At 37.5% G+C, this 17,892-nt stretch overlaps 1 protein-coding gene across 3 annotated transcripts in view; it reads left to right on the top strand.

The window, feature by feature from the left end:
* The window catches only part of CEP128 (centrosomal protein 128), a 488,113-nt gene that overhangs the window by 162,959 nt on the left and 307,262 nt on the right, over positions 1-17,892 (top strand). For all 3 annotated transcript variants that reach the window (XM_033187243.1, XM_033187242.1, XM_033187244.1), the window contains one exon: positions 10,033-10,383. In XM_033187243.1, the coding sequence (XP_033043134.1) occupies positions 10,033-10,383 (351 nt within the window). The remainder of the gene's footprint in view (positions 1-10,032; positions 10,384-17,892) is intronic.

Here is a 17,892-nt window from a genome sequence, read left to right on the forward strand (position 1 = left end):
CAATGGTCAAACTAATTTACATTCCTACCAACAGTGTAAAAGTGTTCGTGTATCTCCACAACCTCACCAACATCTATTGGTTCCTGACTTTTTAAATAATCGTCATTCTGACTAGCGTGGGATGGTTTCTCATTGTGGTTTTGATTTGCATTTATCTGACGATCAGTGATGTTGAGCTTGTTTTTTTTTTTTTTTTTTTTGGAGATGAAGTCTCACACTGTTACCCAGGTTGAATGATGCAGTGGCGTGATCTCGATTCACTGCAATCTCTGCCTTCCGGGTTCAAGTGATTCTCCTGCCTCAGCCTCCCAAGTAGCTGGGATTACCAGCACCCACCACTGTGCCCAGCTAATTTTTTGTGTTTTTAGTGGAGACGGGATTTCTCTATGTTGACCAGGCTGGTCGCAAACTCCTGACCTCATGATCCGCCCACCTCAGCCTCCCAAAGTGCTGGGATTACAGGTGTGAGCCACTGCACCTGGCCGATATGGAGCTTTTTTTCATATGTTTGTCGGCCACGTAAATGTCTTCTTTTGAGACGCGTCTGTTCATATCCTTTGCCCTCTTTTTGATATGGTTGTTTGTTTTTTTTCTTGTAAATATGTTTTAAGTTCCTTCTCAATAAATGCAGAAAAGGCCTTTGATAAAATTCAACATCCCTTCATGTTAAAAACTCTCGATAAACTAGGTATTGATGGGACATATGTCAAAATAGTAAGGGTTATTTATGACAAACCCACAGCCAATATCATATTGAGTGGGCAAAAGCTGGAAGCATTCCCTTTGAAAACTGATACAAGACAAGGAGACTCTGTCTCACCACTCCTATTCAATATAGCATTGGAAGTTCTGGCCAGGCAATCAGGCAAGAGAAACAAATAAAGATATTCAAATAGGAAGAGAGGAAGTCAGTTTGTCTCTGTTTGCAGACAAAATGATTTTATATTTACAAAATCCCATCATCTCAGCCAAAAAAGTCCTTGAACTGATAAGCAACCTGACCTTATCTTTTAATCTCTCTTTAACCCTCTCAAGCTATTGTCATAATCAGCCACCAATAGTGAAATCTGTTGCCCGTGCGTTTTTATGGTAGTGAATGCTCGTTTCCTTTCTGTAAGTGACCCAATCTTTTCTTGACGTTTTAGTTTGCCTACTCTCTCATGTTTCATTTCTCTTCTTTCTGAGGTCTTGCTGAACAGAGTAGTTTCTCTTGAAACCTACTAATTTAAGTCTGGTTTCTGCTAGTTAACAGCGATGTCTGTTCTCTCCTGCTCATTCGTATTCACCCCAATCAGTACTTGTACTGAAGTACTTCCTTAGTGCCTAGCCTATTGTCTTTAACATAGAAAGGAATAAGTAAGTAGTCTATGCCTGGTTTAGTTTTAACACAAGTCAGCCTTATCCTGTGATTGTTTTTCTCAGTTCACAAACATTTCAGAAAAACCTCTGCATCAAGGAGGTATGATTGCTATTCAGGAGTTCCTCTTGTCTGGAAGGAACATGGCAACTTAGTTATTAAAGGGGTCGTTTGAATAGTATCCAAGCCATTAACATAGTGAAGTGGAATCAATATTGGATTGAATATTAGGGACCTGTGATTAGTCCTTTCTCTGCCAAAAGCTATCTTCCTTATCTTGGATTGATCACTCTTCCTGTGCCTCAATTTCGTGATCTGTAAAATAAAGACATTGGATTATGTCACTAATTTTAACACTGTTGCTAGCAAGATATAAAAAGTTCTCTTTATTGAGTTTCTAAAAGGTGTCAGTTACTCTTTTGGGTGCTTTATCTTCATGTAGGTTATCATTCCTCTGGAAGTCGGTGTTATTGAGTCCATTTTATAAGTGATGTTGTATCGGGGAATCTACCCCCAGTATTTCAACGTAGCTTCTTTCGATTTTCCATAAGTATCGGCCGGCTGAGAAATAAAGAGAAAGTACAAAGAGAGGAATTTTACGGCTGGGCCGCTGGGGGTGACATCACATCTCGGTAGGACCATGATACCTACCTGAGCCTCAAACCAGCAAGTTTTTTATTAAGGGTTTCAAAAGGGAAGGGGGTGTAAAACAGGAAGTAGGTACAAAGATCACATGCTTCAAAAGGGAAAAAGTAGAACTACTACTAAGGGTCTAACGAAGATCACATGCTTCTGAGGGAACAGGACAAAGGGAGAAAGCAGAACCACTGATAAGGGTCCAAAGAAGATCCCAAGGCAAAGGGCAAAAGCAGAACTACTGATAAGGGTCTATGTTTAGCAGTGCGCATATTTTCTCGATAAACATCTTAAATAACAGAAAACAGGGTTCCAGACAGAGAACCGGTCTAATCACAGATTTACTGGGGTGGAGTTTTTCCCCACCCTAGTAAGCCTGCGGGTACTGCAGGAGACCAGGGCATATCTCAGTCCTTATCTCAACTGCACAAGACAGACATTCCCAGAGCAGCCGTTTATAGACCTCCCCCCAGGAATGCATTCCTTTCCCAGTGTATTAATATTAATATTCCTTGCTAGGAAAATAATTTAGCAGTATCTCTCCTACTTGCACGTCCGTTTATAGGCTCTCTGCAAGAAGAAAAATATGACTGTTTCTGCCTGATCCCACAGGCAGTCAGACCTTATGGTTGTCTTCCCTTGTTCCCTAAAAATTGCTGTTACTCTGTTCTTTTTCAAGGTGCACTGATTTCATATTGTTCAAACACACATGTTTTACAATCAATTTGTACAGTTAACACAATTATCACAGTGGTCCTGAGGTGGCATACATCCTCAGCTTATGAAGATAACAGGATTAAGAGATTAAAGTAAAGACAGGCATAAGAAATTATAAAAGTATTATTTGGGAACTGATAAATGTCCATGAAGTCTTCACTATTTATGTTCCTCTACCGTGTCTCCAGCCGGTTCCTCCGTTCGGGGTCCCTGACTTCCCATGACAACGTTGCTTTGGTTCACGAAGGGTAAGCACCCTTCTAAGGTCACAGGATAGCAGAGGTGGGATTTGAACGCAAGCCCGAGTGACTCATTCTCTTTTCATGATATGCCACTGTCTTCCGAGAGATGTGACTTTTCAGCCATTACAGTCTGGCAGTTTTCTCACTTACCCTTACGAGTTTCTATACAAAGTACATAAATACTATAAATGAAAATGATTATTTAAAATATGTATTGTTTAGAGTATCCTGGCTTATTTGGGGGTAGATTTTCCATTTTTGATATATGTTTTTAAATGTTCACCAAGGTGCCCAGTCTCTCGTGTGTGTTCACTGTCAAGTGTTTGTAAAGGAAAAATTGCATTATATTGTATTATACTTTTGTTCCATCAGTGAACAAATAAGTAGTTATTGTTGCCACCTATATGGTAGTCTACTTTATGTCTCTTAAACCCTCATGGAAAATGTTTTAAATGCAGGCTTAACCGTTCTTTTCTGGCATTTGAGAACTTGGATGATAAGTAGTTTTCTACACTGAAATAAAGTTTTACTTAAATAATAATAAGGAGAATTCACTGTGTCTAGACTACAAAAAATATAGTTTATTTTAAGCGCCTGGTTTCTGAGAGTCTAAAATTTTGCTCCATACAGGTAGCTGGTGCCCAAGTGACCAGCCCCTAATTAAAACTTTGGACACAATGAGCTTTCCAGATAGATAACACTTTATACGTGTTGTCAGAATTCACTGCTGGAGGAATTGAACATGCCCTGTGTAATTTCACTGGGAGTAATTTCTTGAAGTGTGCACCTACTTTCCACTGGACTTCACTTCATGTGCCTTTTTCTCTTTGCTAATTTTGCTTTGTATCTCTCCTCTTTAATAAATCTTAACATAATTATGACTGTAATATGCTGAGTCCTATAAATCCTTCTAACTACCAGCAAACCTGAGACCTTCAACACAACTATCCATCAACATTTATTCCCACTTGAAGAAAGAAAGAGAAAAGAAGGGGAATTGAATGGTATAACATTTTAGATTTAGATGGAGCTTTTATAAGCTTTTTGGCATTGTATGGGCAAAAATGTATGGTAATATGGATAATTCTGTTTTTGAGTTGTTCCTTTTTTGACACTGCTTATATAGCGAGAAATAAACATGGACTTAATTAAGTGATACCAAATTTAACCATTCTGCTTTAGTGGCTGAGATAATTTCACACAATCTAAATATAAAAAGTTCTTCAGTGTAGAAGATGCCTCCAGGAATATATAATAGTAATAATGGAACTGAAAATCATCATAATGGAATAAATAAGAAAAATGCTTTTCATTTAGCATTTCATGTAGTGCATCAGGAAGATAATATTTACTACTTGTGCCTTAATATTTACTATAAATATCCTGAAAACATTTATGCATGGATTTATTATGTGTTTGTACACTTACATGCTCTAGGTATATGTGCATGTGTATGTGAGTGAGAGTGTATGTGTGTTGGGAATTGATATGGGGGTTCTGTAGTACAGTCCTTTGATTGATGTGGGGTAAATATTTATTACAGTTAGATTTTTCTGGTTGATTATTTGAGGAAGATTAAAGAAATGCCAAAACAATGGCTGAATACAATCCTTAGGAGAATATAGGAAGGACCTCTATAATGAATTTTACCTTAAAAATAATGCAGGCTGACAGCAAAGCTGTAGCTACTGATAGTTTCTAGACTCTGGGCAGTTAGAAGAGGTGTTCATCCAGGACAAATTCAAACCTATTGATTAGTGAAAATCACACTTATTTACAAGAAGATCCATACCGTTTTCTGTTCTTTTATACTCACATACCCAATCAATGACATGATCTTTTCAAATATTATTCAAAGTGAATTATTGCATGTAGCATGTTAATATAAAAGTCTGCCATTTTTAAATGTGAGAACAAAAGAGTCTGCCCGCATAAGCTCTGGGCTTGAATATGTTAATCCTGTGCTCCTTGTTGTTGCTCTGTAATTACAGAAGAATAAATAACCCTGAACTTATTTTCCTTCTGGGTTCAAGTGAGTTGCTGGAGAAATCCAAAGAATTTGGTGTACTCTTGGGCCCATTATCAATTTGAAACTATCTAACTAGAACCTTATTTCTGTTTGTCATCTTTTAAACATCTATCAGTTGTTCATTTCCTCTTTTCCTACTGTGATTTTTTCAGATCTTCTCTCTATTAAATTACACAATTTAACTCATTTCCATCCTCCCTCATCAGAGAGCTACTTTCCTGCCATTTTAGAAGGACTGCCTTTTTGTTAGGAGTTGGTCCTCAGATAAGTTTACTTCTTGACTTACTAAATTTAAGATGCCTGTGAGTTCTAAGTGTAGAAAGTTATGAAGCTGTTGCGGGAAGTCAGGGACCCCAAATGGAGGGACTCACTGACACCATGGCAGAAGAACATAAATTGTGAAGATTTCATGAACATTTATCACTTCCCCAATCAATACTCCTGTGATTTCCTATGCCTGTCTTTACTTTAATCTCTGAATCCTGTCATCTTCGTGCGGAGGATGTATGTCGCCTCAGGACCCTGTGATGATTGCGTTAACTGCACAGATTGTTTGTAGAGCATGTGTGCTTGAACAATATGAAATCTGGGCACCTTGAAAAAAGAACAGGATAACAGCAATGTTCAGGGAACAAGGGAGATCACCTTAAACTCTAACTGCCAGTGAGACGGGTGGAACAGAGCCATATTTCTCTTCTTTCAAAAGCAAATAGGAGAAATATTGCTGAATTCTTTTTCTCAGCAAGGAACATCCCTGAGAAAGAGAATGCGCCCCTGAGGGTAGGCCTCTGAAGTTGCCACATTTGGGGCAGCTGTCTTTTACAGTTGAAGACTAAAGCGAAGGGATTAAATAAGTCCCCATCTCCTATAGTGCTCCCAGGCTTATTAAGACGGAGAAATTCCTGCCTAAGAAATTTTGGTCAGACCGGTTGTCTGGTCTCAAACCCTGTTTCCTGATAAGATGTTATCAATGACAATGCGTGCCTGAAACTTCATTAGTAATTTTAATTTCACCCCATCCTGTGGTCCTGCGATCTCGCCCTGCCTCCATTTGCTTTGTGATATTTTATTACCTTGTGAAGCATGTGATCTCTGTGACCCACACCCTATTTGTGCACTCCCTCCCCTTTGAAAATTGCTGATAAAAACTTGCTGGTTTTACGGCTCAGAGAGCACCATGGAACCTGCCAACATGTGATTTCTCCTCTGGACACCCAGCTTTAAAATTTCTCTCTCTTGTACTCTTGCCCTTTATTTCTCAGACCAGCCAACACTTAGGGAAATAGAAAAGAACCCACGTTGAATATCGGGGCTGGGGTTCCCCCGATATGAAGCCATTAGATATTTGAAAGTCTGGAGATGAGGAGTTAGTATGGCCTCTGAGTGTAGGACTCACTAATACCTACTAATATCTGTCTACCTAAATACTCATCTACCAAGGATATTGTGTAGGTGAGATGATTCATAATATTGGAACTTTATAGAGTTATTTAGATTTAAGAGGCTAAATGATAGAAGAGACTTAGGAAATGAGATTATGAAAGAAGAAGAGGAAGATAGAGAGCTAGTGAAAAGTGGTATTGTGAAAGTTAAGGAAGCAGAGAGTTAGAATGAGCAAGGGGTTATTAACAATGTCACATGCTATAAGGAAACTAGGTGAAGGAAATTTTTGTTTGTTTTGTTTTGTTTTGTTTTGACTGAATTTTGCTCTGTGGCCTTGGCTGGAGTGCAGTGGCAGAAGCTCAGCTCACTGCAAGCTCCACCTCCTGAGTTCAAGCTGTTCTTGTGCCTTAGCCTCCTGAGTAGCTGGGATTACAGGTATGTGCCACCACACCCAGCTAATTTTTGTGTTTTTAGTAGGAGACAGGGATTTTGCTGTGTTGCCCAGGCTGGTCTCGAACTCCTGAGCTCAAGTGATCCACCCACCTCGGCCTCCCAAAGTAAGGTTTTTAAAGAGTTTTTGTATTTGGCTGTAGGTGATCTTTGAGGATCTTGATGAGAGCTGTTTTCATAGTATGATGGAAACCAGACGTAGTGAACCAAGTGAACTGAAATAAGGTTGTGGGGGCATCAAGTATGAACTACTCTTTCCAGGAGCTTGGCTTAAGAGGTAGATGAGTACATGGTGCTGGGTAGAAGATAATGTAGGATTGAGAAAAGTGCTTTTGTTGGTGGTGTTTTTCTTTTTTTAATTTTTAAAAATCTTTACTGTTAGTTTTTGAGATGAGAGAAGTAAAGTGGAGTAGTCAAGTAGGAAAATCACAGAGATAGTCTATTTGTCTAAGGAAGAATCCCCTTTCCTTGGAGGCTGGAAAAGAGAAGAAATTGACCATTGGTAAATTTTAAAATACAAGTAGGATATACTTGGGGTATCCTGCATTAACTGCCTGCCTCAATTTTACTGTTGAAGGAGGAACTATAGTACATACCAAAACCAAGGGTAAAAATGGTAGGGTCAGAGATGAGACTTTTTGTAATAATGGCCCTTGCGTGAGCTGGGTTGAGGCATGTGGAAGACTTTCTGGGTGCCAATGAGTTGACTCTCAGTGTGTGGTCACATCAACTGATAATCCTGTGTGACGTTTCTTACAGGACTCAACCCGACGTAGGAATTAGGAATTTTTTAAGTTCACCTAGAGTTGGTGGTTTTGTTGGTAACGTTCAGTGAATGAACAGTTTAAAGAGGGAGGCTAGGTGTAAGCAAGAGACTGGCTAAAGTGAAAAAATACAGTGTTTGGGTTAGAAAGCCAGGATTTAAAGCTAGCAAAAGAAATCTCAAGGGAGTGGTTATCTCCTTGACAGTGAAGCACAGATAACACAGAAGGAAGAGGGTGTAATAGCTGATTAGATTGGTAATTAAATCCAAGAATTATGGGAAGACGGTGGAGTGAGGAACTTCTTGCTTTAAAGGTGGCAGTTCTTATAGAAACACCAAGATAAAACCATGGCAGCGGGTGACTGAAGAGGCATGGAGTTGGGGTCATCTGAGAATCTGGAAGTTTAGCAATAGGTTGATAACATGGGCTCTAGAAGCAGACTATCCAGATTCAAATCCCTATGCCCTCACTTATTAGGTGTGTGATCTTGAACAAATTATTAACTGCAGCAAATGTTGGTTACTTTTCACTGAAATGGGGATAATAGTGTCTCATTTTAGATTTGTGTTGGGACTGAATGAAGTAATTCATATAAAGCATTAAATCTTTGGTATAACTCGACTACTCAATGCATTTCAGTCACAGTCATAGTTATTTGATTATTATTGCTCCTTTTCTTTTAAATCTCAGCTTATACATCACCTCCTATGGGAGACTCTCTGCAGCCACACTGTAGACTATAGATGCCTTTAGGTAACTCTTCATCATGTTTTAGCACCTAGGACTATCTACTATAATTTAATGGTTGGTAAAAATACCTCCCTAATTAGAGTTAGCTTCTCTGGTGTTAAGACTGTGTCCTATTAATTTTCTATAAACCATATCTCTGATGAACAGGAAGTGTAACCACTTTCTTTCCAAGGATTTGTTGAAAAGAAAAATCAGTTCCATTTCTCTTTTGATGAGGAATCACTTGATTGCTGCTTGTTAATCAAGTTGATCTCTAGCATATTGGTAACACTTTTAGGATAAGAGCAAAAGGTAAACCACAATTACAAGGGTTTTTCTGATCTTATTGTAGAATTTTCTACACACACAAGTACACAGTTCTCAATTTCCCATTTGGGTGGATGAAGTGTCTTCCAGGCTGCCTTGAATTTAGCAAACTGGACAAATGCAAACCTGTTGCCTAGAAAATGAAGTTTGTTTTTGAGGCATTTAAAAAAATGTTTGCCGTAATGTCAAACTATGATTTTAATCATGAGGGAGATTATATTTAACCTTATTTGAGCCATAGATCATGGAATCTGGACCTGGAAACTCTGCTGCTGGGGCCAAAAGAGCTTGGTAAATGTTTCTAGTTTCATTTGTCTGGGCCTTAGTTCAGTGGAGATGTTATTTATTGTTTATCCAACTCACAGCCTCATTCTAGCCCCTTGAACCCATTCTTATTTGGACACATGACCTTTTTATGTTACCTTGGTTGCCACTAAGTACTTGGAAAGTAAGGCTCAGGAGGGGCAGCTTATGTGACCCATTGTAAGCGCTTTATTTCTGAATTTATCACTTTCTTACAAAGCTTTACAAAAGTGGCTTAATGTTAATGATTCTTTAATGGCTTAATGTTAATGATTATTTTATTTGTATAAACTTACTTAAAACAGTATCTTCTCATTTTTAAACTTATAATAGATATTTACTTATTCTTAAAATATGTATTAATCATGATGATTTAGTGTAATTTCCAAATATGTAATCACCATCCTGGCTTTAGGGAAGCTAGACTTTAGGTTTTTTTTCTTGATTAGAGAAATATTCAAAATAAAGTTAAATTAAATGTATTTATAAATGTGTACTATAGTGATTCATATCAGCTTGGGATAAGTGCTTCAATATATAATATTATGTTGGTTTATCTGGAAATAATCAATGTATAAGCACTTTATTGGGAACCTAATGTAGTGTTATCTATGCTGATGTTTCTGTCACTTTATTGTTACTTATTTTTGTTTTTTTATTATAATTTTGTTTTGCTGCCAGAAAGCAAAATGTTATATATGATTGCTACTAATAGTTCTCTGATAACCTGACACATTTTAAAACATTAATATTTCTTTAGTTGGACAAAACACTAGGTTGTTACTAAAATAATGCACATTGTTTTCTTCAAAAGTGCCTTCTATTTTAGTGACAGTCAATTGGAAACCCATGTTTTCCCTTTTTGGATAATAAAATAGTCCAAAAAAGAGGGAATATTTATATAAAAAATTATTCCCAACTAATGTGGTTATAAAATACAAAGAAAATGACTCATATATTCTAAATTGATTGCTAATGAATTTTAATACAAATGATTTCCATTTCAGTAACATTAGAGATTCTTGTTGGATGATATGCTACACATCCAGTTTTGACAAGGATTTGTTCCTAATGTTTCACATGCTTTATTCCTAGAATTTAACACGTGAACTGGAGAATGGGGAAAAACAGCAACTCCAGATGTTGGATCGACTTAAGGAGATCCAGAGTCACTTTGACACATGTGAGGCCGAGCGTAAGCATGCTGACCTTCAGATCTCAGAGCTTACTCGCCATGCAGAGGATGCAACCAAGCAGGCTGAGCAGTACCTCAGTGAGCTCCAGCAGTCAGAGGCCCTGAAAGAGGAGGCGGAGAAGAGGAGGGAAGACCTGAAACTGAAAGCTCAAGAATCCATTAGGCAGTGGAAGCTTAAACATAAGAAGTTAGAGCGAGCATTGGAGAAACAATCTGAAACGGTTGATGAACTGACAGGCAAGAATAATCAGGTATAAAAGCCACATTCCTAAGGAATGGTTTTCAGTGTGACCCAACCATTCATTCACCTATCCTTTGAAAAAACACTTTGCATATAATCAATATGCCCTTGATAGAAGAATCCTTATGGTTGGCTGTTTCAAAGTATAAAGGTTAATTTTTAAATATTTTTTACTTAAGCCTTTTCATAGTTTAATATTATGTGGCTTTTCAGAGTTGGCCCATCAATAGATGTACCCCTTGCCCCAGTGTAGGTGTAAGTTTCCTAAATTGAATTATTCTTTATTTATTATTTATTTATTTATTTATTTTTTTGTTTTGTTTTGTTTTGTTTTGTGGTTTTTTTTTTTTTTTTATACTTTAAGTTCTAGGGTACATGTACATAACGTGCAGGTTTGTTACATATGTATACTTATGCCATATTGGTGTGCTGCACCCATCAACTCATCAGCACCCATCAATTCATCATTTATATCATGTATAAGTCCCCAATGCAATCCCTCCCTCTTCCCCCCTCCCCATGATAGTGAATTATTCTTTAATCTCCTGATATTCCAATGGAGGAAAATTACTAAATCTTCCTTATTTTCACACAACTTTCCTCCCAATGCATGTATTTTAAAATCTCATTTATTTATATATTTCAACTAGGTATTGGTTAGAAAGAAGCATTTAAAAAATGCAGTAGTTACTAGGGCCATTTACTGGCAGCAACTGTAATGGGCTTACTTAAATGTGTACGCTGAGGATCTCACTGACTGAGCAGTGTTATAGGATCACAACCCTCTTCAAGACTTTGCTTTTATGCCCTTTTGATAGCAACAAAACGCATTTCACTCATCTAAGTATGCATTTCACATTAACTTTTCTCTTGTATAATCAGTTACTTTAAATGGATTTTATGCTTCTATGTTGATTCTCATCTGATGTATATTTGGGTTGAATTAAACCCAGATGTTTATAAGATAATAAGCAGGAAAGTCGTGATTGATTTTTATCCATGTTTCTTCTTGGTTTATCATTTGTGCTTTGTCATTTGTCACTTGTCAAGAACTCTGTACATTCCAAAAGAATAATCATTTGGATAAGTTGACTTTCTTTGAAAAGAAAACAAAATGTAGGTCATTATATTTATAAAATCAATTTTCAGCATTTAAGAGTGACAGATGCTTACTTCAGATGAGCTGTCATGGAAAAGATACTTTATCTTTTACATATGAATTTCTCGGACATATAGAAGATGAAAGAAATGATCATTTTGCACTCACTGCAGATTGCTTTTCATTTTAACCCATCATCTGACACATACTGGGTGGCTGGTTGCCCTGAAGTAAAGCAGTTCTAAAGCTTTCAGACTTGTGCCTGAACTGATCTGATCCCAGGAAATTGCTCTATCTTGATTATTCTGTTGTCACCCTGATCTGGCACCTGGCTCAGTGAGCCTGACTGTAAGGTAGGTAGGTGGCTAGCAAGAGGAGTGGTTGAGGGAATTGACTGATTGAAAATCTCATCTGGAGATTTTACTTAATTAGAAGAGATTTAGAAGGGTCCATGTCATCATACAGTATTCTAGTCCATGGTGCTGAGACTTTTCTAGGTTGAGTTTTCAGAATATTAAAAATTGCTTAACAATGATTTCCCAGAATACTTCCAATTATTTTTATCACTTAGCATTACTAATGATAAGCAAAGAAGCAGTTTTAAAGTGATTACCACAGTTAAGGTCGTAACACAATTATCACAGCAGGCGTTGTAATTTCTCCTTTAAAAGCCTTAAAAATTAATGCAGCATGTTGCAGTTAGAGCAATGGTTTTTCAAGGAAAAAGAGTAAGAAATGTGCTCAGTAAATCTGTGATGTGGAAATACATGGCAAATAATTTTGGAAAAATTTTCAAAAAATATATTACTGAATATTATTTCAAAGGGATATTTAATTCTTAATAAAATCACAAAGCCACCTTAACACATTTGTAATACAGCTACTTTCTTTTTGATTTTTAGGGCTAATTATTTTCAAAAACTGACTCCAAGGTATTTTGGAAGGGTGTATTAAAATAAAAATTATACCGATTTACAAATATAACAGATGGTGGCTTAAAGAATAAATTACTTAATAAGTACCCTTACTGAGTCATTTTATATGCTCATATGATGCTCTCCTCATATTTGCAGTATGGTTCTGTGTCTACCGCCAGTTTTCTTTTTCTAGCATAATTTATTTTCTGCTTTAAGATTTGTTACTTAAAAAATATACTAAATGACAAAAGGCTTTTTTTCTCTCAAAAACTTCTCCCATTTATTTTTTTTTTTCCTGCTTTTTACATTTCTGGAATCCTGGTAAGATTATAAGGTTCCATATTACAAAACTACTTCGTTACTGAATGATGTGTAATATCAAATCGCATATCACTGCAGAAAAAAAAAACAAAACCCAGACAGATCAAATTATATACTTTCCTCAAAGACAATTAAATGGATATTTACATCAGGGAATTGTGGTGTACTTCAGGGATATGTAGGTAACACATATTAGGAGACCGAAAACTTAATAGATACAAATAATCTAGCCGTAAGTTGTGGTATTTTTGCTTCTCTTTTTCTTTTAAGGTACTGCTTGAAATCATTGGTTTGTACAGGTGCTTTGAAAATGACAAAGGAAAAGATTGGACTCCGATCATAGTATATGCTTTTCTGAATGTTTCCAATTTTTTTCATATTCTTTTTTAATATGGATAATGGGAATACTTTCCAGGATTTTTTTTCCCCCCTGCTGAATTGGCAGAATAATTGGCTTACTTATGTATTGAGCTTTTTGCTTGACAGTATTTGACTTCAAGAAGCTTAAATTACCATATATTCCTTCTGCATATTTCCCTCCTGCTGGCAAAAAAAGAGTTATATGTAATATATGCTATCTTGTAAAATCTGAGTTTTTGAATGGTTGAAAGTAAGAAGGATCAGTGCCAGAGTGTATGATTTTTTGAATGCATATACAGTCCTATCACATACCGTTCAAGAAATGCTAGAGTATGTATTAGTATAATCCAGCCATCTGCCTGCATTTTCCCTCACATGCAGGTAAAACAAACAAAACAAAACAAAACAAAAACATTGAGTAATCCCCTCATCTACCTTTTAGTTAATTAAAAAAAAAAAAGACCAAACTGTATATATAATACTTTGTGTTCAGGTCTTTGAGGACTTGGCTTCTGTTTCTATAATTGCCATGGTTTTAGATAGTATCATTCTTTTGGCTTCACACAGCTATTTTCCGGGCTTTTTTCAATAATCTTTTCTTTTGCACCTTCTTTGGAAGCTTGGACTGCCTGGTTAGAACATTCTTTTCCCATTTTTGCTCTTGACTGTTGCCTATTTTTCATTTACGCCACTACATTTCTCAAGGATTTTAGCTTGGCTTTGCATCAGCCTGTTTTATGTCATTTAATTCTTGCCATCATCCTTAGTAACTTCAGAGTTCAAGTCCTCAACCTACTGAAGTCTGTATCCTTATAATTCACTAATGTCTTATTTTATAGTGACCTTCACTGAAATAATTCTACTTCAGCGTCCAATTTCTGTGTTTAAATTTTATCTTCATCTGTAATTGTTCCATGTTCAAGCCTTCAGTTCCAAAGCTCAGTCTGATCTTTCAGAATTCTACTCTTCCCTACCACCTAGCTTTTTTTTTTTTTTTTTTTGAGACGGAGTCTTGCTCTGCCGCCCAGGCTGGAGTGCAGTGGCCGGCTCTCAGCTCACTGCAAGCTCCGCCTCCTGGGTTCACGCCATTCTCCTGTTTCAGCCTCCCGAGTAGCTGGGACTACAGGCGCCCGCCTCGTCGCCCGGCTAGTTTTTTGTATTTTTTAGTAGAGCCGGGGTTTCACCGTGTTAGCCAGGATGGTCTGGATCTCCTGACCTCGTGATCCGCCCGTCTCGGCCTCCCAAAGTGCTGGGATTACAGGCTTGAGCCACCGCGCCCCGGCCCCACCTAGCTTTTTTAATATTAATACCCAATTTTGATCTTTCTATATTCCTCTGGTTTACTAGCCAGTTTCTGGATTCAGTTTTCTTCCTCTCACATTGGACTTCATCGAAAGCTACTTTGATGTCATTCTCATCACATCTTCAATTTCTTTCTTCTTCCTCATACATTTTACCGATTTCTAATCTGGAGTCAACCCGACTTTCCACTTTTTCCATTCCTTCTCCTAAACAGTAACAGCAAAACTTCTATAGAAATAGCACTTGGCTTCTATAGTATTCATAATTACCTCTTCCCTCCCCCTATCCATTCCATTCAATAATTAATGCAAGACCATCACTAGGTATAAAATTGCAGAGAGGTGAAGCCAGAGCTTTGATATACTGTCTCTGGAGCACTTCTGCCTGGAATGATTTTCTTGTGGTTTAAGCAAGTTTGGATTGGGATTTTCTCTTACCCTCAGCAGAAGAAATTCACGTTTATGTAAACTTTGAGTTCTAGCAATAAGGAGCTATAAGCAAAATAACCTAAATTGTAGGATTGGCTGAGAGGAGAAGTAGGGTAAGGGGCAAGAGAGGATCATATTGTTCTAAAGGGAAAGTTGGTAAACTTTGCTATGTGGTTGGAAGCAACTGGTTTAAAAGATAAATCATATTTAGGGGCAGTGATGCTGTGAATAAGAGGCTAGTATTAAGTAACTGGTAGGAAAACTTTAGGATGTTGGAGTATGTTGTGTACATATTTCAGCCTTCAGTAAGGTATTGCAAGAGAAAGACAAGTTTAGGTTGAAACTGGTCTGTCTAAAAGCAGAGTTTTGTTCGTTTCTGTTTGTTTGTTTTTATTTTATTTTATTTAATTTTATGTATAATAAATTATTTTTTATTATACTTTAAGTTCTAGGGTACATGTGCATAACTGCAGGTTTGTTACATATGTATACTTGTGCCATGTTGGTGTGCTGCACCCATCAACTCGTCAGCACCCGTCTATTCGTCATCTATATCAGGTATAACTCGCAATGCAATCCCTTCCCCCTCCCCCCCTCCCCATGATAGGCCCCAATGTGTGATGTTCCCCTTCCCGAGTCCAAGTGATCTCATTGTTCAGTTCCCACCTATGAGTGAGAACATGCGGTGTTTGGTTTTCTGTTCTTGTGATAGTTTGCTAAGAATGATGGTTTCCAGCTGCATCCATGTCCCTACAAAGGACGCAAACTCATCCTTTTTTATGGCTGCATAATATTCCATGGTGTATATGTGCCACATTTTCTTAATCCAGTCTGTCACAGATGGACATTTGGGTTGATTCCAAGTCTTTGCTATTGTGAATAGTGCCGCAATAAACATACGTGTGCATGTGTCTTTATAGCAGAGTAATTTATAATCCTTTGGGTATATACCCAGTAGTGGGATGGCTGGGTCATATGGTACATCTAGTTCTAGATCCTTGAGGAATGCCATACTGTTTTCCATAATGGTTGAACTAGTTTACAATCCCACCAACAGTGTAAAAGTGTTCCTATTTCTCCACATCCTCTCCAACACCTGTTGTTTCCTGACTTTTTAATGATTGCCATTCTAACTGGTGTGAGATGGTATCTCATTGTGGTTTTGATTTGCATCTCTCTGATGGCCAGTGATGCTGAGCATTTTTTCATGTGTCTTTTGGCTGTATGAATGTCTTCTTTTGAGAAATGTCTGTTCGTATCCTTTGCCCACTTTTTGATGGGGTTGTTGTTTTTCTTGTATATTTTTTTGAGTTCTTTGTAGATTCTGGATATTAGCCCTTTGTCAGATGAGTAGATTGCAAAAATTTTCTCCCATTCTGTAGGTTGCCTGTTCACTCTGATGGTAGTTTCTTTTGCCATGCAGAAGCTCTTTAGTTTAATGAGATCCCATTTGTCAATTTTGGCTTTTGCTGCCGTTGCTTTTGGTTTTAGACATGAAGTCCTTGCCCATGCCTATGTCCTGAATGGTACTACCTAGGTTTTCTTCTAGGGTTTTTATGGTATTAGGTCTAACATTTAAGTCTCTAATCCATCTTGAATTAATTTTCGTATAAGGAGTAAGGAAAGGATCCAGTTTTAGCTTTCTACTTATGGCTAGCCAATTTTCCCGGCACCATTTATTAAATAGGGAATCCTTTCCCCATTTCTTGTTTCTCTCAGGTTTGTCAAAGATCAGATGGCTGTAGATGTGTGGTATTATTTCTGAGGACTCTGTTCTGTTCCACTGGTCTATATCTCTGTTTTGGTACCAGTACCATGCTGTTTTGGTTACTGTAGCCTTGTAGTATAGTTTGAAGTCAGGTAGCGTGATGCCTCCAGCTTTGTTCTTATGACATAGGATTGTCTTGGCAATGTGGGCTCTTTTTTGGTTCCATATGAACTTTAAAGCCGTTTTTTCCAATTCTGTGAAGAAACTCATTGGTAGCTTGATGGGGATGGCATTGAATCTATAAATCACCTTGGGCAGTATGGCCATTTTCACGATATTGATTCTTCCTATCCATGAGCATGGTATGTTCTTCCATTTGTTAGTGTCCTCTTTTATTTCACTGAGGAATGATTTGTAGTTCTCCTTGAAGAGGTCCTTTACATCCCTTGTAAGCTGGATTCCTAGGTATTTTATTCTCTTTGAAGCAATTGTGAATGGAAGTTGATTCCTGATTTGGCTCTCTGCTTGTCTGTTACTGGTGTATAAGAATGCTTGTGATTTTTGCACATTAATTTTGTATCCTGATACTTTGCTGAAGTTGCTTATCAGCTTAAGGAGATTTTGGGCTGAGACAATGGGGTTTTCTAAATATACAATCATGTCATCTGCAAACAGGGACAATTTGACTTCTTCTTCCTAACTGGATACCCTTGATTTCTTTCTCTTGCCTGATTGCCCTAGCCAGAACTTCCAACACTATGTTGAATAGGAGTGTGAGTGAGGCCATCCCTGTCTTGTGCCAGTTTTCAAAGGGAATTTTTCCAGTTTTTGCCCATTCAGTATGATATTGGCTGTGGGTTTGTCATAAAGAGCTCTTATTATTTTGAGGTATGTTCCATCAATACCGAATTTATTGAGTGTTTTTAGCATGAAGGGCTGTTGAATTGTGTCAAAAGCCTTTTCTGCATCTATTGAGATAATCATGTGGTTCTTGTCTTTGGTTCTGTTTATATGCTGGATTACGTTTATTGATTTGCGAATGTTGAACCAGCCTTGCATCCCAGGGATGAAGCCCACTTGATCATGGTGGATAAGCTTTTTGATGTGCTGCTGAATCCAGTTTGCCAGTATTTTATTGAGGATTTTTGCATCGATGTTCATCAGGGATATTGGTCTAAAATTCTCTTTTTTTGTTGTGTCTCTGCCAGGCTTTAGTATCAGGATGCTGTTGGCCTCATAAAAAGAGTTAGGGAGGATTCCCTCTTTTTCAATTGATTGGAATAGTTTCAGAAGGAATGGTACCAGCTCCTCCTTGTACCTCTGGTAGAATTCAGCTGTGAATCCATCTGGTCCTGGACTCTTTTTGGTTGGTAGGCTATTAATT

Source organism: Trachypithecus francoisi, unplaced genomic scaffold (assembly GCF_009764315.1).
Source record: "Trachypithecus francoisi isolate TF-2019V2 unplaced genomic scaffold, Tfra_2.0 Lachesis_group3, whole genome shotgun sequence".
Lineage (NCBI taxonomy): Eukaryota > Metazoa > Chordata > Mammalia > Primates > Cercopithecidae > Trachypithecus > Trachypithecus francoisi.